The sequence below is a fragment of the Salmo salar genome, chromosome 09, assembly GCF_965601325.2.
Source record: "Salmo salar chromosome 09, fSalSal1, whole genome shotgun sequence".
Lineage (NCBI taxonomy): Eukaryota > Metazoa > Chordata > Actinopteri > Salmoniformes > Salmonidae > Salmo > Salmo salar.
This window is the reverse complement of record NC_138299.1, coordinates 49,115,574-49,140,452: the sequence shown is the minus strand read 5'-3', so window position 1 is coordinate 49,140,452 and position 24,879 is coordinate 49,115,574. Positions and strand designations below refer to the sequence as shown.

Sequence of the window (24,879 nt, the reverse complement as noted above, 5' to 3'; positions counted from 1 at the left end):
GTCCCTGCAGAAATGTTCCAACATCTAGTGGAAAGCCTTCCCCGAATAGTGGAGGCTGTTATAGCAGCAAAAGGGGGACCAACTCCATATTAATATCCATGATTTTGGAATGAGATGTTCAACGAGCAGATGTCCACATACTTTTGGTCATGCAGTGTATGTAGGGTCAGGTAGATAATCAGTTTTGGCCAGGCCAGTGTTAGCTGTGACTCACCTCTGGTTGTTCCAACAGGGTATGTAGGCCTACGATAGTTTCCAAGGAGGAATCTGCTATAATTCATCTACAGCATGGCAATTTCCTGTCAGGCAACTATGCACTGCTAAGAAAAGCAGTGTTGTGTTTTAACTGAAGCAAATAATTTATGCATCCACAGACAGCTGAAACAAAAACAGTGTTTTTATCTTCAGGTTTGATGTTTATTAAAATAATCCTTTTCACATTTAAATAATCCTCAGTAGCTAAATTTCCATCCAATTGGAGAGACAGATTTTCATGTGAATATTCTAGAATCCGCATAAAAGAAAATATGCAAATGTTTGTCAAAACAGCAGTCAAGCATCGATCATCATGTCACCAGAATAACACCCTCGATAGTGCCTCAAGATCACCGTGCACTTTTTCCAACCACCCTGTGAAGTTCATCATAACCTATTTCATCTGTAGCCTAGTAAACTGCATGGTTTCCCCAGTCGTAGTGGAAGGACCACACACACACACACACTCCATATCATTGCGTGACTCCAAGTTTACATCTGAGCATAAAAAAAAAGGAAGTTTCCACTGCCATTTCTCGCGTAATATATTTTACCGACACAAAAAGAACCCACCATGTTGAACGAACAAATGATCTGTCGGCATTTCTACAATTGTACCGAAACTTTTCGGTTTCCATCCCAGCTTTAATTATCTTTATTTTTTTTATAGGTATGACTTTACTCACATAAAAACTGTGAATGGAAACATAAGTTTCTATGGGGAAAATAAACTAACAGATTTAAAATAGGGAGAGTAACATCCTACAGGAGAAGGGAGAAGGAGAAATGAATATAACTGTAATGAATATGCCCTCATCACTGCACCACCCACCAGCATCTGACTGTGTAACAGCTATAAAACCCCATTCTACTGTGACTGACCTGTGGATCTTTAGGTAGGACGAGGGGGACAGGGTTGCATAATTCTAGTAACTTTCTCCAAATTCCCAGGTTTCCCAGACATCCTAGTTGGAGGATTCCAGTTAGTGGATCCCCCCCCATTCCCTCCTTGGTTATTCTCCTGATTCCAGGAAACCTCCAAAGAGAATGTCTGGAAAACCAGGAAATTTACAAGAATTTTGCAACCCTTAAGGAGGTGGATAACAGGGGGAAAAATGATCCTAAGTCAGTCAGTGTCCCATAGAGTAGATAGCATGTTAGTTATGTGCTTTATTGAATCATTTAAATCAGCAGCTTGCTCCATCCCTACTCCAACTAGCCTTTGGTCTCAGATCTAGGTGTGCTTTCTAGCCAACTCCTATGGTCATCGTCATGCCAACGGAGAACGGAGCTGGCAAAACACAGACCTGCCAACCTTGAAGTATCACTTCAGCGCGGTACTACAGATGCCATTTTGCAAATTTTCTTTAAAAAAACAATTAAATTAAAAACTGCCATTTCCTGAAACCTAGTCTTAAATTATATCAAATGTAGTCTTGTGTTTAATCCTAAATAAAATTGAGCTGGTCTCAATGACATTTTCACTTTTTTTTTTTCTAGGTTCAATTTAGGGGTAATTCTAATTAATATATGTCTTTATGTGACTAGAGTCTAGTGAAAATGTAAACTGGCTTCATCATTTTGTTTGGGGAGAATTCTGAATAATTCAATTACTGGATGTAATGTATTAGTCTAGCTTACTGTAGGCTATATGGAATATCAAACAACAAGGGCTGTCAGAACTGGTATCGGAGCTGGTTTCAGATCTCTATCCCTGATCTAGTTAAATTCATCAGGCCTGACGACTAGACTAGGATTTATTCAACATGCCTCGTCGTCATCGGTGAACTGATTTACCACAGCATTAGCAGCCTACTGTTGACATCTAGCTATAATCAAGAAACTGATTCATTAACATTGGCCTACTAAATCGTTAAAAAGTCTAAACAGAACTTTTCTGTGAAGGACGGTACCGGCGGAAGAGCTCTCCTTGCCATGACCGTTTTCCATCCACGCAGCGACGCGCACATTTCCCCTTCAATGCGCTGTTGCGGAGATCAAAAGCATGTACGGTCAAGAAAATGTTCTCGGTTCGTTTAATAAAACGCTGTAGCTAACTACTTTCGTCGTAGTGACGCCTTAACCAAGGAGCTAACTACTAAATAATAGTGATTATGTGCTTGACTATACACACAATTTTGGGAAAACGTATTAATTAAGCAAAAACAATTCGTTCTCCTTTTTCCTCACACATCAGTGGTATCAACCGACGTGGCGGAGAGCTGCCAGCCAGCCTGAGAGAGGGAAATAGTACTGTGACTTTAGGGTTACGGGCTGTAGCTGAGAGAGAGATTTTTCCTCCTCGCCAATGTCCTCTGATTGGCTCAGCTCCAACTTCAGACGGTTGAGTCAAAAGCCACAATTCGCCAACTAAAAGCCTATTTTTTTTTTTCTCTCCCCTCTTCCATACCAGCGTACTTTTGACCTAAAATTGCGTGCATGGTAGGCAGGTCTGAACAGCACAAACAGACCTGGCACCAGGCTAGTCTTCGATGGCAAAGAGAACTCATCTTCACCTTACCCTAGATCACAACAACATATATATATAAAGCTCTATCATGACATTGTTCAGGCCTTGTGTTCTATCTCCCTGCAGGATGGTCGTGGATCTCATGCATCTCTGGGGAATAGGTCAACAGAACAATCATGACCCATAGGTGCAGTAGTGCCTGAAAAAACAAACAAACTGGGCTTTAAAAGATAATTGTGACACATTTATTTCGAACAAAAAAAACGTGTAAAACAACTTTAAAAAACCAGCAAGAGTTCTGTACTGGTTTCATTGGTTTTATTCAGTTAAAAAAGGAAAATAGAATTTTAACTTATATTTTGGTTAGCGTTACACGTACAGTAATTATAGTAGTTGCGATAAAAGTTTGCGATACACAAGACACTCACCATATACAGTATTACAAAAACCCGAGCCATGGGGTAGCGTCTCAGGAAGATTCCTAATCGGATGCTGAAAGGACAAGATTTTCCTGATTATTGACGTGGTGAGATATAAAATGTGACACTGGTGTGGTTGAATGGTAAACATTCGTGCCTATAAAATCTGAATACAGCATCACAACATACAGAATGAGAACGAAATTCCACTGGCTCTTTAACAAACAAAAAAACAGCTCATGTAGTGTGACAAGTTAACAATACTAAACAATTCCTCAAAACTTAACTTGGAGGTATAGTTGTATGGTAACATTCCTGAAACTAACATAAGAGCCTTATTAAAGGTCTTGTGGTTGATTGCCCTATCTGGCCTGTCTACCCCTGTTTCTGTACTGTCTGAATAAAGCATTAAAAATTAAAAAAAAAATACAATTTAAAAAACCGCTCCTTTTAAATAACACAAGAAAAAGTATGTTTTGATAAGGCCAACCCTCTGGTATAATAGCTCACCTGAACCGGTCGATGGTGCTGGCTGCCTTGCGTACCTGGCCATACACTCCTGGACTGTCGTGGTCGTTGAACAGGATCGGTGCGTTCCTCTGTCGTGTCCCTGTGTGAAGTTAACATAAAGACCTTTTCAGTCCTGCCATCCAAGAGGTTATGGTGAAACAAAACAAATCTCACATCTTTTACTGGTAACATCTCAACTTCCCCAAAATCTGCTCAAATCTCCTTTAAAAAAAAATACAAAATGACTCTGAGGCCTGCAAATACATTATCTTGAACTGGATAAAAAGACCAGCCACGAACAATAAAATCTGTGGAATTGTGAGATCTTTAAAAAGTCCTACCATCACTGGAGAAAATGAGTGCTATATTTAGGAACAAGGGAGAAGATTTCTATACAACATGGGACTCCTTTTTACTATCTGTTGCCCCTAATCTTGCTGTTGCCCCTAATCTTGCTGTTGCCCCTAATCTTGCTGTTCCCCCGAGAAGTGTCAATATAAAACATTTAAAAAAAATTGTGAATCTGAGTCTTCCGATGTACAACTGGACTCTGGTCATTTTGATTCTGCTTTCTTGTTGTATTAGTTGTATTTTTCCTCTTGGGGTGTAGCTGTAAGGCCTCTGATACACTATGCTGCAGTTAACTTAATGACAAAAACAAAGAACTTTAGGGGCAATGAAACATTGTAAGAGAGTAGAGACCTGAAAGTGAATCAGTTTTGTTTAGTTCTGTTGGTTGTCATGTTTAATGTAATCTTGTTTGTTCAATCTCTGAAAAACGTTGTGAAGACTCAAATTAATATTGAAGTTGTTATTCTGAGTAGTGAGCACACACACACACACTGCACATTTTTAAAATCTACAGATTTTTTTGATTAAACATTTCTCAGTTATGATTTTATGCAGATGTCTAAAAAGCTTCTGTAGAAAAACCTAGAGAAATGTTGTCTGTTGTAAAATGAAGTATTAATGTCATAGCCATGTTTAGTCCATATGGAATAACACTTTTGTTGTGTGCTTTCATATAGGATCTAGCTGTGAGGTGAGCTGTGATTTGTTCACCAGAACCAGCTTTTCCTCCCTGCTTCCTGTTTTTGTGAAAAGTGAGCCTGATTTTGAACCAGCAGCTGACCAACAAACAGGCTTTTTCCAGACAGGAGTGTGAAGAAGCCTGGTCACATGTTGTCAACACATAAGTATTACTACTGGGCCTTAGCCAAATATTCACATCAAAACTGAAGCAACAGAAGTGGGTTTGAAGAGTCACCCGTCTGAATGCCTCGATTACTTTTTAAGTAGAGACTTTGAGAATCAAAAAGGGGGATTATACAGGAATCTGAACATTGAAATGAAACGGGCTGTTGTCTTGTTGTTAAGTGAGTTTGAAGAAGAGAGAAGGATCCGAGTTTGTCTCTAAAGTACAAATGCACCACGATGTCAGATAAAGGACATCCTAAATGCACAGATCTGAAAACAGGTTCCCAACCCACCAAAACACCTGGAAATGTTCTGAACAAAACAGGTTCCCAACCCACCAAAACACCTGGAAATGTTCTGAACAAAACAGGTTCCCAACCCACCAAAACACCTGGAAATGTTCTGAACAAAACAGGTTCCCAACCCACCAAAACACCTGGAAATGTTCTGAACAAAACAGGTTCCCAACCCACCAAAACACCTGGAAATAATCTGAACAAAACACACAAGGTTAGAAAACCCAAAAGGAGACGAAAAGGAAGATGGAAACAGAAATCATTTCTGTGTGGAAAAGCTTTCGGTCAAAGAAAATACCTGCTGAAAAAGACCCATAACTCACACTGGGGAAAAGGTCATACATCTTGTGATGGATACAGGAAGGGCTTCACCAGCAGAGAAAACTTAAGAGACACACCAGCCAGGTCACACAAGAGAAAAGCACTACCACTGCACTGAATGTGGGAATATGTTTTCACACTTTGTGGATCTTATAAAGCACCAGCGCGGATCCACACAGGAGAAAGATCCTTCCCTTGTACAGCGTGTGTAAAGAGAGTTTCCATCGTACACTCTCAGTAGGCACTAGATAATCCACACAGGAGGAAAAACACCACTGTTGCCAACAATGTGGTACATCTTCGTCGAAAAGATAAGCTTGATAAACACATGATGATCCACACTGGGTTAAAGACCTGTGATGAGTTTCACTAGCAGTGTAAACTTAGAGGCACGGCACACATGAGAACGTCCTTATCACTGCACTGAACGTGGGAAGACATTTGCAGAACACCAGTGATCTTACAAGTCACCAGGTGATCCACACAGAAGAAATAGCCTTCTCTTCTACAGAGTGGAAAGAGTTTCCGTCATTCCTTCACACTCAGTAAGCGCAAGAGTTCCCACAGGAGAGACCCTACCTCTGCTCTCAGTGTGGGAATGCTTTACATATACCAACAATTTGAGTGGCCATCTGAACACAAATTTAAAAAAGAGTAAGAATAAATCAAGTAAAGAGCTTGAGCTGAGTGCTTGTTCATCAAATACCAAAAAAATGCTTTCCAAATCTCAAAATCAATGTATTTATTTACTTCGACGATCTATCAATTAAAGTTAGCTGAGCATCAAGAAAAGTACTAACTTTAACCAACTAGTCCAGGGGTTGGCAAACATTTTGGCTCGAGGGTAACACCGTGAGCACAGATTCATTTTCAGACCGAATTGTTCGTCAAAAACAATTTGCAGGCCAGCAAAAGGGCAGTTATTTAAAAAAATATATTTAAAAAGGTCCATTATAATTTCTACATGCATACATAATTTCTAGTTTTAGACATTTAAGAGTAGCCTGGAGTTTGCTTTTTCCCCCCCAAAATAATAATTCCCCACCCTGAACTAGCCATTAGCCTGGACCCAGACCAATACCGAAAGGAGTTGGTTACACATTATTAACATATTTGGGACAACCAGGCTACCTAATCATATCAATCCACACGACATCAGTCTCACCTGAGCTGGTCGAAAATAGTGTACTAATGTATATAGGGTGCTATTTTTCTTTTTAAAAACAGCCCCAGCCTCACCTGGGCTCTCCATGCTGCTCATGTTAATGGCCGGCCCCCCGGTCTGCCCTCCTCCCTGAACGCTCTTCAGCTGAGTCTCCAGCCTCTCTAGCTGGAAGACCAGTGAACTCTTCTCTGTTCCCAGGGACTCCAGCATGGTCTGTTTCTGAATCAGAGTCTCTGTCAGCTGGTGTAACCTGCTCTCTAGCTCCACCTGGCTACTGCTGCTCAGAGCCTTATTGGTCAGCTAGGGAGGCAGGAGGGAGGGAGGGGGTGGAAGAGGGCGGGACAGGGAAATGTAACGTTACTTGTGCTACTTCTAAAATCCAATAAGTTTATTGGTTGCATACAATTTAGCAGATGTTATAAACACGTGCAGTGAAATGCTTACGTTCCTAGCTCCTAACAATGCAGTAGAACGTCAATAAAAGTCACATTTTATATGTTTATTATGTGAACTTTATTGACATACACTACCGTTCAAAAAAGTTTGGGGTCACTTAGAAATGTCCTTTTTTTTAAAGAAAAACACATTTTCTGTCCATTAAAATAACATAAAATTGATCAGAAATACAGTGTAGACATTGTTAATGTTGTAAATGACTATTGTAGCTGGAAACGGCAGATTTTTTATGGAATATCTACATAGGCGTACAGAGGCCCATTATCAGCGACCATCACTCCTGTGTTCCAATGGCACATTGGGTTAGCTAATCCAAGTTTATCATTTTAAAAAGGCTAATTAATCATTAGAAAAGCCTTTTGAAATTATGTTAGCACAGCTGAAAACTGTTGTCCTGATTAAAGAAGGAATAAAACTGGCCTTCTTTAGACTAGTTGAGTATCTGGAGCATCAGCATTTGTGGGTTTGATTACAGGCTCAAAATAGCCAGAAACAAATACATTTCTTCTGAAACTTGTCAGTCTATTCTTGTTCTGAGAAATTAAGGCTAAAACACCAGTCTCAACGTCAACAGTAAAGAGGCGACTCCGGGATGCTGGCCTTCTAGGCAGACTTCCTCTGTCCAGTGTCTGTGTTCTTTTGCCCATCTTAATCTTTTGTTTTTATTGGCCAGTCTGAGATAAGGCTTTTTCTTTGCAACTCTGCCTAGAAGGCCAGCATCCCGGAGTCGCCTCTTCACTGTTGACGTTGAGACTGGTGCTTTACAGGTACAATTTAATCAAGCTGCCAGTTGAGGACTTGTAAACAATTGTTGGAAAAATTACTTGTGTCATGCACAAAGTAGAAGTCCTAACCGACTTGCCAAAGCTATAGTTTGTTAACAAGAAATTTGTGAAGTGGTTGAAAAACGAATTTTTAAATGACTCCAACCAAAGTGTATGTAAACTTCGGACTTCAACTGGTATGTCTATATACCTGGTTTCTGAGTTTCTGTATCTCATCCTCCCGATCCTTGATGCGACTCTGCAGTGTGGTCTTGGAACGATGGTTTTCCTCCTCTACATACTGTAGCTCCTACATCACACACACACACACACACACACACACACCACACACACTTAAAAAGTTCCCCTTAGCCCAGATATAGAGAACAGGCAGGGACTACCTGGACATGTGGTCGATTTAAGAAACACACATTTTCCATTGCAAAACGTATCATAAATGTTTTCCCGTTGCCTTAAATGAAAAGGACCTAAGTTTAAAGTTTTATTAGTCGGATGCATTGGATATGCTTGGTAGATATCGTCCAATGAAATGCTTACTTGCAGGTTCCTTCGACAATGCAACAACTAAGAAAAAAGAACAATACAAAATAATATATAATACACATTTTAGCGTCGGTATAATACGGAAGGCACAATTTATAATATTTACACGTGTATTGGAGAAGGGGGGATAGGGCAGTGTATAAACTGAGCATAAGGTGAATGCACCAATTTGTAAGTCGCTCTGGATAAGAGCGTCTGCTAAATGACTTAAATGTAAATGCAGTATAATATGAGTCTGGTAGCAGCAGTTGTGATGTGTGTAGCATGAACGTACACTACATGGCCAAACGTATGTGAAACACATGCTCGTCGAACATCTCATTCCAAAACCATGGGCATTAATATGGAGTCGGTCCCCCCTATAACAGCCTCCACTCTTCATGGAAAGGCGAGATGTTGGAACATTGCTGCAGGTGACTTGCTTCCATTCAGCCACAAGAGCATTAGTGAGATTGGGGACTGATGTTGGGCATTTAGGCCTGGCTCACAGTCGGCGTTCCAATTCAAAAGATTCCAAAGGTGTTCGATGGAGTCGAGGTCAGGGCTCTGTGCAGGCCAGTCAAGTTCTTCCACACCGATCTCGACAAACCATTTTTGAATGGGACCTTGCTTTGTGCATTGTCATGCTGAAACGGGAAAGGGCTTTCCCCAAACTGTTGCCATAAAGTTGGAAGCACAGAATCGTCTAGAATGTCATTGTATGCTGTAGAGTTAAGGTTGCCCTTCAGTGGAACAAAGGGGTCTAGCCCAAACCATGAAAAACAGCCCCAGACCATTATTCCTCCTCCACCAAACTTTACAGTTGGCACTATATTTCGGGCAGGTAGCGTTCTCCTGGCATCCGCCAAACCCAGATTCGTCAGTCGAACTGCCAGATGTTGAAGCGTGATTCATCACTCCAGAAAACGGGTTTCCACTGCTCCAGAGTCCAATAGCGGCGAGCTTTACACCACTCCAGCCGACGCTTGGCATTGTGCATGGTGATCTTAGGCTTGTGTGCGGCTGCTCGGCCATGGAAACCCATTTCATGAAGCTCCCGATGAACAGTTCTTGTGCCGATGTTGCTTCCAGAAGCAGTCTGGAACTAGGTAGTGAGTGTTGTAACCGAGGACAGCACTCGGCGGTCCCGTTCTGTGAGGTTGTCTGGCCTACCACTTTGCGCCTGAGCCATTGTTGCTCCTCGACATTTCCACTTCACAATAGCAGCATTTACAGGTGAGCGGGACAGCACTAGCAAGGAAGAAATTTGACAAACTGACTTGTTGGAAAGGTGGCTATTCAACTGCCAATGTTCGTCTATGGAGATTGCTGGGCTGTGTGCTCAATTTTATACACCTGTCAGCAACGGGTGTGGCTGAAAAAGCTGTGTCCACATACTTTGTGCGAGTGTGAGTGAGCGAGTGCTGAGGTGTGGAGAATCAGAGCAGATGGTCAGTCCAGCTCAAGTGTTCAGCAGTCTGATGGCTTGTAGATAGAAACTGTCTCTGAATCTGTTGGTATCAGACCTCGTGCTTCGATACTGTCTGCCCGACGGTTAGGGAGAGAACAGCTCGTGGCTGGGGTGTGTGGTGTCCTTGATGATGCTTCCTCAGACACCATTTTGAGTAGATGTCCTGGATGGGTGGGAGCACGGTCCCAGGGATGTACTGAGCCATCTTCACCAACCGCTGGAAGGCCTTGCGGTTGTATATGGAGTAATTCCCTTACCAGGCTGTGATGCAACTGGTAGGACGCACTCGACGGTGCAGCGGTAGTATTTGGTGAGGATCTGGGGGGGGTGGCATGCCGAATTTATTCAGCCGCCTTAGGAAGTAGAGACGCTGTTGCGCCCTCTTGACAAGAGTGGTGGTGTTGTTGGTCCATGTCAAGTCCTTGGTGATGTGGACGCCAAGAAACTTAAAAATCGTGATTCTCTCTACTGCAGTCCCATTGATGTGAATCAGGGGCATGTCCCCTCTGCTTCCTGAAGTCAACAATCAACTCCTTTGTTTTGCTGACATTCAGAGAGAGAGGTTGTTGTCATGACACCACAATGCCAGTTCACTGACGTCTTTCCTAAAGGCTGACTCATCATTGTTAGTTATCAGGACTACAATCGTGGTGTCGTCATGGAGACTAGATGATGGAGTAGGTGTCGTGCAAAGCCGCCCAGTAGTGGGTGAACAGGAAGTACAGCAGAGGACTGAGGACACATCCCTGGGGGGCCCCTGTTTTAAGAGTCATTGTGGAGGAGATGTTGTTGCCAAAACGCACAGCCTGTGGTCTGCTCGTCAGTAAGACCAGAATCCAGTTGCACTGGGTGGTGTCCAGACCCAGGGCTCTGAGCTGGTGTCGAGCTTGGATGGAACAATAGTGTTGAATGCTGAACTGTAGTCAATGAACAGCATTCTTTTTAAACTTAAAAAAAAAACTTTTACCCTTTTTTCTCCCCAGTTTTGCGGTATCCAATTGGTAGTTACAGTCTTGTCTCATCGCTGCAACTCCCGTACGGACTTGGGAGAGGCGAAGGTCGAGAGCCGTGCGTCCTCCGAAACATGACACAACCAAGCCGCACTGCTTCTTGACATAATGCCCGCTTAACCCAAAAGCCAGCCACACCAATGTGTCGGAGGAAACACCGGTCACCTGGCTACCGTGTCAGCGTGCATGCGCCCAGCCCGCCACAGGAGTCGCTAGAGCGCGATGGGACAAGGACATCCCTGCCAGCCAAACCCTCCCCTAAGCAGGACAATGCTGGGCCAATTGTACGCCGCCAATTGTGCGCTGAGTGATAGCACCAGGTCGTCCAGAGCAGCGAGAGTCCTCCTGGATTGTCAGGTTATTTGCCTCGAAGCGAGCATAGAATGGATTAAGCTCGTCTGGGAGGGAGGCTTCGGGGGGGCACCACAACTGCATTTGCCTTTGTAGTCTGTAGTCCTTGGCACATGCAACGTGAGTCTGAGTGGAACATCAATTGAAGTTTGTCCCCCTAATGGATTTTGCGGAGCTTGTACCTGCTTGCCTTGTACGCATCGCAGAGTCATCAGGGTTCGTTCTGCTGACATTGAACAGATTTTTATTGGTTGGGGTATGTCCAGATTGTTAATGTGGGTTCAACATATTTCCTAATAAAGCCTGTGACTGATGTGCACACAGTTTATTAGCTACACCCATCTAGTACCTGGTTGGAACCCCCTTTGCCTCCAGAACAGCCTGAATTCTTTGAGGCATGGAAACATTGTTCAATTGATATTTAGGGAACTAACGTGTTCCAGAAAAACCGTTCCCCCGCACCATTACACCACCAGCCTGTACCATTAACCAGGCGGGATGGCAGGATGGGGCCAAATCCTGACGCAACAAGAACCGGGATCCGTGCTGATTGCGTGCCCACAGGAGCCACTTCTTGTTTTTACCTGATAGGAGCGAAACACGGTGTGGTCGTCTGCAGGGTACATGTCGGTGATAAACCCAAATGATCACCATCAACAATAAAAGACTTCTCCCGGGTGAGAGGATTCTAGAATGGCTTATGATCTTCTACAGTTCGCTGAAGTGTTTTGTTGGTCGTAGAAAATTATTGCAAGAAACATTCTGAGCAAACAAAGTAACAATTAACGCAAAAAATGACCATAAAGAAAATTATAATCAAAGTTGAGCAGGAACCGGCAACCTCCTGAATGCCGCCATCTTACCCACTAGTAAGACAAGTGATTCCTCCCATCTCACTTCCCACGCAGTTGCAATATTTTCCCGCTTATACGAAGGCTATTTTTGCTGCAAGAAATGTATTCAACATCCACTGAAGAAGCTAGAAAGTTTACTAGACTGCTACAGTAGTTGCCTTGGTAGCCAAAACAAAAAGACTTCCTAGCTTTGCTAACCAAAGCGTCGGTCCTAGCTTGCTATTATGAAATTCGATTTTTCAACAATGCCAATAATGTTTAAAAAAAAATATTTTTGCTTTTAAAAGCAGCTCAAACAAAAAACATACAAGAATGACCTTCAGAGCCATTGAATTATACTGTACATTACAGAGAAATAATGCATGCTCTAGAATGCCCTTCAAGCCAATCAGAAAGGAGTATTCAACAACGCCGTGGTATAATAAGATGTATTCCGCTACCTGTTTGTAGCGCTCCACCTCGGCCTCCACTTCCTGCTTGGCTCTGGTCTGTCGGGTCTGTTGCTCCTGGATCTCCAGCTGCTGCTCTCTCCACGTCTCTGCCTCAGTCAGGGCCGCTACCTCCAAGTCCTGGGAGAAAAAAGGTCACAACATCTCACTCTTACAGCCAGGTCATCCAGCCACCAAGGTTGTCTTGAAGTAAGCATGTCCTGTGTGGCTCAGTTGGTGCTAGCAATGGGAAGGTGAGGAGTTCAATTCCCGCAGGGATACTGCAGGAATCACAACATACTAAAGAATTGTATGCACTTACACTGTACTGTAAGTTGCTTTGTATGTGTGCTAAGGGGGGGGGGGGGGGGGGGGTGTTGGCCGAGAGAGGGATATATCATTGAAACCATCTCCAGTCCCTTCTCACCTGTATCTCAGCTCGGAGCGTCTGCATCTGTCCCTGTAGTTTCTGAATCTCATCTCTCTGGAGCTCCTTCTCATGTCTAAGCTCCTCCAGCTCCAAAGCACCGGTTCCTCCTCCTTCCAGACCATCCAAGCCTGACCCCTCCTTCAGGCTGCTGATCAGCTTCTCTTTGGACTGGAGAGGACACACACACACACGGGTGGTACAACAAAACAAAAGCATTAGAAAGGAAATAGTGAGTTGTGTCCTAAATCTCCCATATGTGACGGATTTAAAAAAAGAGTCAATCTCTATCTCTTACCTGTAGTATGCGGGAGGCTTTGTGTTTATAGTCCTGTAACTCCTGCTTGGCAGTCTCGGCTGCGTTCCGGGCACTCCTCATCTGCTGTTGGAGGTCCTCGACCCGGTGCTTATCCTCCGATGCCCGTCTCTCTGCGCCAGTCACAGCCTCCGCTAGCGTCTGCCTCTCAGCCTCCATCTTGGATAGCCGCACCGCAAACTCACTCTGTGGAAACCAAGGAGACGACATGTTCTAGTCTATGATTGACTTACAGACCAGGACCCTTCGGAAAGTATTCAGACCCCTTGACTTTTTACACTTTGTTACATTTCAGCCTTATTCTAAAATGTATTAAATAAAACAAAATCAAATCTACACACAGTACCACATTTTTTTATTTGCATATTTATTCCAAATAAAAAAAAACAGAAATACATTATTTACATAAGTATTCAGACACTTTGCTATGAAACTCGAAATTGCGCTCAGGTGCATCCTGTTTCCATTGATCATCCTTAAGATGTTTCTACGACTTGATTGGACATGATTTGGAAAGGCACACACCTGCCTATATAAGATCCCACAGTTGGCAGTGCATGTCAGAGCAAAAACCAAGTCATTAGGTCGAAGGAATTGCCCATAGAACACCGAGACAGGATTGTGTCGAGGCAGGGCCTCCCGAGTGCCCCTGTGATCTAAAGCACTGCATCGCAGTTGCCAGCTGTTCCATTAGAGATCCTGGTTAGAGTCTAGGCTCTGTCGCAGCCGGGAGACCCATGGGGCAGCACACAACTGGCCCAGCGGCGTCCTGCTTAGGGGAGGGTTTGGCCGGCAGGGATGTCCTTGTCACATCGCACTCTAGCGACTCCTGTGGTAGGCCGGGCGCAATGTACGCTGACACAGTCACCAGGTGACCTTCGCCTCTCCCGAGTCCGTACGGGAGTTGCAGCGATGAGACAAGACTGTAACTACCAATTGGATACTGCAAAACTGGGGAGAAAAAAGGGATTGTGTCGAGATACAGATCTGGGGAAGGGTACCAAAACATTTCTGCAGTATTGAAGGTCCCCAAGAACACAGTAGCCGCCATCATTCTTAAATGGAAGAAGTTTGGAACCACCAAGACTTCCTAGAGTTGGCCGCCCGGCCAAACTGAGCAATCGGGGGAGAAGGACCTTAGTCAGGGAGGCCACCAAGAACCCAATGGTCACTGCCAGAGCTCCAGATGGGAGAACAATCCAGAAGGACAACCATCTCTGCAGCACTCCACTAAATCAGGCCTTCATGGTAGTGGCCAGACGGAAGCCACTCCTCAGTAAAAGGCACATGACGGCACGCTTGGAGTTTGCCAAAAGGCACCTAAAGGACTCTGACCATGAGAAACAAGATTCTCTGTTCTGATGAAACCAAGATTGAACTCTTTGGCCTGAATGCCAAGCGTCACGTCTGGAGGAAGCCTGGCACCACCCTGAAGCCCTGACAGTGAAGCATGGTGGTGAGATCATCATGCTGCGGGGATGTTTTTCAGCGGCAGGGACTGGGAGACTAGTCAGGATCGAGGGAAAGATGAACAGTGCAACGTACAGAGAGATTGTTGAAGAAAACCTGCTCCAGAGCACTCAGACTGGGGCGAAGGTTCACCTTCCAACAGGACAACGACCCTAAGCACACAGCCAAGACTTCAGGACAAGTCTCTGAATGTCCTAGAGTGGCCCAGCCAGAGACCGGACCTGAACCCAATCAAACATCTCTGGAGAGACCTGAAATAGCTGTGCAGCAACGCTCCCCATCAAACCTGACAGAGCTTGAGAGAATCTGCAGAGAAGAATGGGAGAAACTCCCCAAATACTGGTGTGCCAAGCCTGTATTTTTATTTAGTTAACCTTTAATTAACTAGGTAAGTCAGTTAAGAACAAATTCTTATTTACAATGACGGCCTACCGGGGAACAGTGGGTTAAACTGCCTTATTCAGGGCAGAACGACAGATTTTTATCTGGTCAGCTCAGGGATTCAATCTAGCAACCTTTCGGTTACTGGTCCAACGCTCTAACCACTAGGCTACCTGCCACCCCGGGTAAATAGCATCATACCCAAGAAGACTTGAGGCTATAATCTCTGCCAAAGGTGCTTCTTCAAAGTACAGAGTAAAGGGTCTGAATGCTTATGTAAATGTGATATTATGGGGTAGTGTGTGTAGATTGATTAGGAATAAGGCTGTAACGTAACAAAATGTGGAAAAAGTCAAGGGATCTATACTTTCTGAATGCACTGTACATGAAGAACGTGCCCCGTTTCCACTAGTTACACATGACATCCTTCATTTGTATTTGACAGATGAAAGATTTTAAAAATGTTTTAAACAAATATCAATGTGTACTTGAGAGTTGGGACTGTGTGTGTGTGTGTGTGTGTGTGTGTGTGTGTGTGTGTGTGTGTGTGTGTGTGTGTGTGTGTATATATCTACCTGCATCTGTCTATAGCCGTCCTGTTCCCTGCGTAGAGCCATGTCTGCCTCCCTCAGTCTCTCCTGCATGGTCGTCATGGCCTGGGACTGCATACTGCTTCCTTCTGTGTGGTCCTGGAGGATCCTGGACATGATGGGGGTACAAAGTTAGTTGTTGTCTCCCTAGTGCTATACAAAACCAACTTCAGTGTGATGCTAACAGCTTCGCTTCCTGCACTGTCCCGGTTCCCTTAGTTACTGGGCTCGGACCAGTGGTCCTCTGATCATAAAGACACGTGACCGGCCTCCTTGACAACGTACCAACCAGTTGTCCTACAGAAAAAGGATCCGATTCAATAGCGACCTTTCAAGCTAGCTGTGGAGTGAGCTTACGGCCCGTTCTTACCTCCGTTACACATAGACTAGCTATTCAGAGAGCACCTCACACACAGCCTCCGGAGCCAACACCATTTTTACCCATGTAAGCACTGTTGCATGTTGATTATTCTTAGACCTTTTAAAAATATATATTTTTTTTTACTAATATGTAAACGTTGAAGCAGTAGGACAGCCTCATTGACTGGATCTATTCATTCACAAAGATTTGTTTAATTAAACATACCTTCTGACAAATGTGGTTGTCTTTTACTAATAATGAATGAAGCAGACAGATTTAGTACTTCTACAAAGATTGTAAACATACCGGGACCTCTCAGTCTGTGCCTCCTCCAGGGCAGAGCTCCGTGACTTCAGTAACTGATCTGCCTCATCTAGCCTGACCTTCAGCACAGCCAACTGCCCGTCCTTAGCACCGAGGGCCTCCGTGAGGTCATCAACCTGCGACCGCAGCTCCCTGACCGTGCGGTCTGTGCGAGACTGGTCCGAATTCCACTTCTCTGTGCGTAACCGTGCCTGGTTCAATTCTGTAGGAAAGAGATTATGACCATAGTTACACCCACGACAGACATAACCAAACCACATTATTTAGGTGTCTGCTACACATACATGAGCCTAACCTGGTCCCAGATCTGTCAGTGCTGTGTTGGCAAGACAACATCCATCGGCATGACAACGACCATAGGAGTTGGCAAGACAGCATAAACAGATTTGGGACCGGACATGAGTCTTCTTCCTCAGTCTTCTCTCTCTCAGCTCTCTCACCCTCCTGAGTGTCTTTGGCTCTCTGGATGATGGATGCCAGTTCCTGGTTGAGGGAGGTGACCTCTGACCTCAGTAGCTGGTTCTCCAAACGCAGACTGGACATCATCTGACTCTGCTGTTCCTCTATAGGGGGCGGGGCCAGGGCTGGGGGAGGGGCCTCGTATGTGGCCGGAGACTCTGATAGGTAGGTGATAGACTGGGGAACAGCCAACCCAGAGTCAGAACCATCAGGTGTGTCTGGGGAAAAAAAGAGAAAGAGAGAATACATATAAAGGAGGGAACGTTGAGCTGACTTAAATTAGCAATTGTAACTAGAACACTGTGTCGATTATTTCATCAACTTGTATGATGTCGACCAAACATTGAGATAAAAGAACAAAAAAAGGCATACACGTACATTTTACATTTTAGTCACTTAGCAGACACTCTTATCCAGAGCGACTTACAGTAGTGAATGCATACATTTCATACATTTTTTCTTCGTACTGGTCCCCCGTGGGAATCGAACCCACAACCCTGGCGTTGCAAACACCATGCTCTACCAACTGAGCCACACGGGACCAATGTCAAAGCACGTATGTGCCTTGACATTAACATTACCAGTTTAAGTGTCAGTACCTTGACTTTCTTTGGCAGAGCCGTCCTCTGAACCCCCTGTTTTGGCACTGTGAGTACTGGTGGATAGAGAGCTGTAGCTAGAGGTACGAGACATGCCCCGTAGGGAGGGGGGCGTGGAGGGGGCTGAAGGGACCATGAGGGGGGCAGCAGCCAAGGCAGGAGGTGCTGGCTGTGGGGAGCCTGATCCTTCAGGAGACACTCTGAGAGGTTCTCTTGGTCTGACCTCCCTCCTCTCACTGGCCGCCGGAGGGTCTGAGCTGTTAAGGAAGTCAAACAACAGGTCATCATCCACATCTTGCTCACTCTGACTCTTCTTACTGGGCCTCACAAAGCTGGAGGAGGGTTTGATGGAGCTGGAGGAGGAGGCAGTGCTGGAAGACCCCAGGGGAAGGGTGCTGGTAGTGGAGACTATGGTTGAGCTAGTCAACAAGGATCCTTTGGATTTTTTGATGTTGCCAGCAGCTGCAGTAATGAAACCAGATCCTGGTGCATTGTGGGAGGTGGAGTTCCCATAGGGGTGTTGCTGTGTCTCTGATGTGTTGGTGCTGTAGCCGGTGCTACTGTACTGAGAGGTTTCGGTGGAGTCAGGAGCATCGTAGGCTGAGGAGAAGGAGGAGGTGCGGCCTTGGGGTTTGGTCAGGCTGGCAGCTCCTGCATCCACTTTATTCAGGAAGTCTTCAGCTTTCCCTGCCAGGTCGGCCAACCAAGACATTCTGCATCCTAGAAACACAAATTAAATCAGTTTGTCAGATTCAGAAATTAAATAACAATAAAATGGCTTTTGTGACAAAATCTCATGTCAAAAGACATTCTCCTAAAGCCAAAAGATAATGCAAAATGTTATGATGACAGTTTCTACCGTCCAACAGATAGCAAGATTGTTGACGTTATGGCTAACATCTTTCAAGGCTAGCTAGAAATCCGGGTTAACCCTCAACCCTCAAGTTAACCCTCAAAATAGTATAAATGGTCTGTGTAGGTAGGTTTAACAACATACTGAGATATCAACTTTCAGCATAAATCAGGGGTGGATTACACAGGTTTCGACAACTAAACTATATGAACATACTAGCATCCATTAGCGCTAACTAGCTAGTCGACTTACCGTATGACGACGTCCAAAACTAAAAATATCCCAGACAATTTATAGACCGGGATGAATCATCAACAGATAGACTATAGTGTCACATTTACACATTATCTGGTAAATCTTTGTTAGCTAAATATTTGCGTTTGGATCTGTCTCATACGTGGACCAGGAACTACCGCAAGGACCCCCCCCAAAAAACAGAACGCCTATCTTGATGCCTGATTAAAATACAACCCAGCTGTCAAGAATTTTAACACAGATACAACAGTAAAACCAGATGTTTCACCGAATGTATAAATCTGAAGTATCCGGTTGGCATTTCCACTCAACACCAAGGTGATGAGAGGAATCCAAGTGGAGGGGGGGATATTGAATGTGATGCAATTTGGCAGACATTCTACAAATATTCTCATCATGAAACATTTGATCTCAATACTGTTTTGTGTTCCCAAAACTAGAATATGTTACGAACAGAGAGGGGCTAAATTTGTAGACTTGACCATTTTCCAAAGTTTAAAATGTGTTTGTTGTTTAGATGGAGTGCAATGGCACTTCAGTGTTGGCGTTCCCTAACTGAAATATGCAAATAATGATAGAACGCACCAATAGGATCTCGATAACTCGTACTTGGGTCTGCCCACTAGGATTGATTTGCTCCCATTGGAAACGACAGGCCATTGTCTATCTTGGTTTAGTTATAACAAATAATTGGTTTTGAACACATTTCAGGAGAGAAATTGTTGACCACTGTGATATTAGGGCTCCTGAGTGGTGCAGTGGTATAAGGCACTGCATCTTCACTACAGTCCTTGGTTCAAATCCAGGCTGTATCACATCCGGTCGTGATTGGGAGTCCCGTAGGGTGGTGCACAACTGGCCCAGCGTTGTACGAGTTTGGCCGAGGTAGGACGTCATTGTAAATAAGAAATAGTTCTTAACTGACTTGCCTAGTTAAATAAATATTGCATTGGGCTTTGATTATTACGATTTCCTTAATATTAATTTGAAAAATGTGTCATATTCATTTTTATTTCAATATCAGTAGTCCAAATCCCTCATCTAATAATTGTAAGATGGCGCTGGACAGGATAGCAGACGTTTTACATGCCTCCAATGTGTTTTTTTAAATTGTTTATTTGCGTTGTTTGTAACTTATTTTGCTACTTATTTTGTACATAATGTTGCCGCTACCGTCTCTTGTGACCGAAAATAACTTCTAGACATCAGGACTGTGATTACTCACCACGGACTAGCAGGATCCTATTTTTCCTTTCACGACTCCGACGAGCTCGACGCGAAGGATACACTGCTTCCTTGGGAACAGGCCCCGATCCCATGATCTGCGTGAAGAGGAGGCAGAGAAAGAGGGCGCGAAGGTCGGCGTGCCTTCTGAGAATTCGCAGACGATCGAATAAACCCCCACTTCAAACCCTCAATTCTGCTCGCAAACATGCAATCTTTGGACAATAAAATGGACGAGTTATTGGGAAGATTCAACTACCAACGGGACATTAAAAACTGTAACATCTTATGCTTCACGGAGTCGTGGCTGAACGACGACAACATCAACATACAGCTGGCTGGTTAAACGCTGTACCGGCAGGATAGAACAGCGGCGTCTGGTAAGACAAGGGGCGGCGGTCTATGTATTTTTGTAAACAACAGCTGGTGCATGATGTACAAAGAAGTCTCGAGCTATTGCTCGCCTGAGGTAGAGTATCTCATGATAACTGTAGACCACACTACCTACCGAGAGAGTTTTCATCTGTATTCTTTGTAGCTGTTTACATACCACCACAGTCAGAGGCTGGCACTAAGACAGCATTGAATGAGCTGTATTCCGCCATAAGCAGGGAAACTTCAGAGGCGGCGCTCCTAGTAGCCAGGGACTTTAATGCAGGGAAAATTAAATCAGTCTTACCAAATTTCTATCAGCATGTTAAATGTGCAACCAGAGGAAAAAGAACTCTGGACCACCTATACTCCACACACAGAGACGCAAACAAAGCTCTCCCTCGCCCTCCATTTGGAAAATCTGACCATAATTCTCTGCTCCTGATTCCGGCTTACAAGCAAAAATTAAAGCAGGAAGCACCAGTGACTAGAGCAATAAAATAGTGGTCAGAGGAAGCAGATGCTAAGCTACAGGACTGTTTTGCTAGCACAGACTGGAATATGTTCCGGGGATTCCTCCGATGGCATTGAGGAGTACTCCACATCAGTCATTGGCTTCATCAATAAGTGCATTGATGACGTCGTCCCCACAGTGACTGTACGTACATACCCGAACCAGAAGCCATGGATTACAGGCAGCATCCACACTGAGCTAATGGCTAGAGCTGCCACTTTCAAGGAGTGGGACTCTAACCCGCTATGCCCTCCGACGAACCATCAAAACAGGCAAATTCATACTACACCGGCTCTGACGCTCATCGGATGTGGCAGGTATTGCAAACCAATACAGACTACAAAAGGAAGCACAGCCGAGAGCTGCCCAGTGACACAAACCTACCAGATGAGCTAAACTACTTCTATGCTCGCTTCGAGGCAAATAACACTGAAACATGCATGAGAGTACCAGCTGTTCCAGAAGACTGTGTGATCTTGGTACTTGTTACTTTAATCTCTTATTCTTATCTGTATTTTTTTTTAAACTGCATTGTTGTTTAGGGGCTCGTAAGTAATCATTTCACTGTAAGGTCTACACCTGTTGTATTCGGCGCATGTGACTAATACAATTTGATTTGATTTGATACTAAAAATCAAATCCCGTTTGAGATAAACCCTTTTTTCTGTATGGAGGTCTATGTGAGAGTGTCTAATTGCGTGAGGCTTATTTAATCAAATAGAAGTTTCGTAATGTTTAGGCTATTACAAACGTACTGATATAAAATGGATGCATGTGGCATTCTGGCAACGCCTTAGTTGTACCTATTGTTCACACGCGTATCTATGGAACGCCGTTTGGGTCTTTGATTGTCAAAAAAAAAATACACGTCAAATAAGCTTTTAATTTGACACGTCAAATAACACAATTATATTATAGAATTTGCACGTGCAAGCCAATCACCACCATTCCGATCAAGCTGTACTATACTGTGTTGGTAATAAGGCAATATTTCTTCCACCAAATGGGAAAACGTCTGTGTGAGCATTTGAAATTAGATTAGAATCAAACGAGCCGGATCAAAATACAGATGTTATTAGCAACTTCTGGGATAGCTAGCTAACTTTAGCTTGGTAATGTTACCTAGCTAGCACCAATGTAACCTGCCTGAAAACAATGACCAGTAGAATCTGTAGTAATTTTCATCATTCTTAGCAATGATTTAGGAATCCATGTAAGTATTAGCTTATTGCGGGACTCTGAAACCACCGTCTTTCCTTTCAGTTCTCTGCTGCCAATGACTGGAACGAATTGCAAAAAAAATCGCTGAAGTTGGAGACTTATATCTCCCTCACTAATGTCGTGGAAAATCGTCTTAAAAATATAACACTCTTACAAGAACTTGTAAATTCAATATAGACTTTAATACAGAGTAATAAAGCCGAGCCGGTCCGCGGAACAACTGCCTTTCCGAAGCCCCGGCTCTGCCTTTATATCCATACATTGCATAGGCACATCCCTTATGTAAATGAAGTCATTTGTCTTAGGTCTTCTGCCACCATTATCTTTCAACCCGATGAATAACGCCCATATTTGAGGATAACGCCTATATCTGCTTCTGACTGTATCATAATGGTGGCTGAAACCCCCTTATGTGGCACAAAAATAATGCATGCACTGCATGCTCATGTTTGGTCATTTTGCTGCCATCCTTTCCTCTGTGCCCCTCTGTCTGACCATCCTAAATGTATTTATGGCCTTTTCTACATAACTCAAGTCTAATTGTCTGGCCACTATTCAACCCACAGTAGCCTGTTGCCTTATTTGGAACCAAGTGTCGTCTTCTCTTCCTATAGCCAATGTATTTATGTTTTTTCTACTTCAGCACAGCTGCTTATCTCCCACACTAACTTTAAGCATCAGCTATCTGAGCAGCTTACAGATCGCTGCAGCTGAGCACAGCCCATCTGTAAATAGCCCATCCAATCTATCTACCTCATCCCCATATTGTTTTAATTAATTTTTTTCTCTCTTTTGCACACCAGTATTTCTACTTGCACATCATCATCTGCACATCTATCACTCCAATGTTAATTTGCTAAATTGTAATTACTTCGCTACTATGGCCTATTTATTGCCTTACCTCCTTACGCCATTTGCACACACTGTATATAGACTTTTTCTATTGTGTTATTGACTGTACGTTTGTTTATTCCATGTGTAACTCTGTGTTGTTGTTTGTGTCGCCCTGCTTTGCTTTATCTTGGCCAGGTCGCAGTTGTAAATGAGAACTTGTTCTCAACTGGCCTACCTGGTTAAATAAAGGTGAAATAAAAATAAAATAAAAAAAATGTGAATTGAGCCACATTTATTGTACCTGTCAACCTGCTATGTGTATTGAACACTATTCCAGAGGAAAAACAATACAACTTGGATGTTTTGGAGCCTGATAACTCTGAGGAGGACGTTGGGAAAAAAAGCACTTGTGTACTGAGCAGGGGCGGAAATCCCAGGGGGGACGGGGGGGACACGACCCCCCCATCCTGGGAAAAATATGATTTGTGCCCCCCAATATATCACTGAAACATAACTATGTAATTTAAATAATATTAATAATACGCAATGAAAGCAATTGTGCTGATTATAGACACTTAATAGCGCGTTTTTAAGTTTCAAAAGATTGCGACCCCCCCCACCCTTTGCCTCACAATGGTTTGATCCACTGCCAGTTCCTTAGTTGGCAAGGTAACAGAGGGGTCGTGTCTACTGTCTGAAAGGCACTCAATGAACGTAACTGACGTAAGGTTAATCCAGTCGATCGCGCACACACACTAGCTGAATATGCAGAGCTAGCGCGCAAATATTAACTATTAAGCTAGCTAGTACCTATTCCATTTATGTGGCGTCGTCAAAGATGGAATCTTTGCTATCGTCAAATTATTCCAAGATCAGCATGCAGATGATGTAAGTTAGTGCTTCAAAGTCCCTGTGATAAGGTTAGCGATAAACTGAAGTCCAAACTGAACAGAACTACACTCTCTTCTACCATTGTCTTAAATATATTTAATGGTCTCGTTGCAAAAGCTAAATGGTCGCAAGGGAACTTTTATTTATTTATTTTATTTCACCTTTATTTAACCCGGGTAGCAAAGATTATAGCCAACACCACTGAAACGGAATTGGTGCTCGCTAGCTTTGCAAATTCAGCTATTGTTGGAAGCCAGCCAATATGAAACAAACTATTAAAATTACAAAAGGTTGCAGCATATGTTGTGTAAATGGTGAACTCATACAGCTGTCAACTCTTGTCATTTTAATCCATTTCACATTTGCTAGCTACCTTTTAGATCGAAGCCCAAATAGAATGATAGAAGATGATAGAAGCCCATCTCCTACTGTAAATAACCTACACACTGTGTGTGTGTGTAGCCAGCCAGCCAGCCAGCCAGCCAGGTAGAAAAATGGCAGAAAAATAAAAGACGGACATCAGAGTATTTTTCAATACACCTAAACGCATAGTAAGAACCCTAGTAGCCTAATATCTCAAAGACTAGTTGATAAAATGTTCATAAGAAAGAAATGAAATTCTAATGGAAATGTTTCACAATGATGTCATTAGGCAGAGCAGGCAACAGATGGCACACAGACAGCAGAGTTGGGGACAGATATGCAGGGACAGACTGGCAGAGACAGGGAGTCTCAGGTAAGTTTGTTGAGCCTTTGTTTGGCAACATTATGAAAGGTTCTCAATTTTTTTGACTTGTAAAATAGGAACATAATTGGAAAATGCCATGGATACCCCCACTCTAGACTTAAACTGGTGACTGAACTAAGATTTGTTAAAGGCAATGGTATTGCTGTTGTGATTAGTTGTGTAGTTTTGGGTACCGGTAGTTAGGAGTACGGCAAACACCTTATTTCTTTGGTTCCTCAATATACATTTACCATATTACAATGTAGGCTATGTGTTACAGCACTACTTTTGGTGTCCCCCTCAGGAATTGCTCTTGAGAAGATTTCATGTAATTGTCCCCTCCAAAGTTGATATCAGATTTTCGCCCCTGGTACTGAGTAGACCAGGGCTCTCCAACCCGTTTCCTGGAGAGCTACGGTCCTGTAGGTTTTCAGTCCAACCCTAATCTAGTTCACCTGATTCTAATAATTAGCTGATTGATAAGCTGAACCAGGTTAGTTACAACTGGGGTTGGAGCAAAAACCTACAGGAGGGTATCTCTCCAGGAACAG

General features: G+C 43.6%; 1 protein-coding gene across 2 annotated transcripts; it reads right to left on the bottom strand.

The window, feature by feature from the left end:
• Positions 1-1,405: 1,405 nt before the first annotated feature.
• Positions 1,406-18,832, bottom strand: golga5 (golgin A5). 2 transcript variants are annotated; one of them, XM_014211715.3, is made up of 13 exons: positions 18,543-18,832; positions 17,438-18,157; positions 16,820-17,056; positions 16,362-16,581; positions 15,680-15,803; positions 13,236-13,439; positions 12,938-13,108; positions 12,523-12,651; positions 8,065-8,163; positions 6,708-6,933; positions 3,655-3,754; positions 3,154-3,217; positions 1,406-2,924 (listed from the first exon to the last, which is right to left on the bottom strand). In XM_014211715.3, exons 2-13 carry the CDS (start codon positions 18,147-18,149, stop codon positions 2,838-2,840), a joined length of 2,373 nt encoding a protein of 790 aa, XP_014067190.1. In that variant the 5' UTR covers positions 18,150-18,157; positions 18,543-18,832; the 3' UTR covers positions 1,406-2,837. The 2 variants fall into 2 exon arrangements, 1 of the variants encoding a protein (XP_014067190.1); XR_006771017.2 differs by lacking the exons at positions 6,708-6,933; positions 8,065-8,163.
• Positions 18,833-24,879: the final 6,047 nt, after the last annotated feature.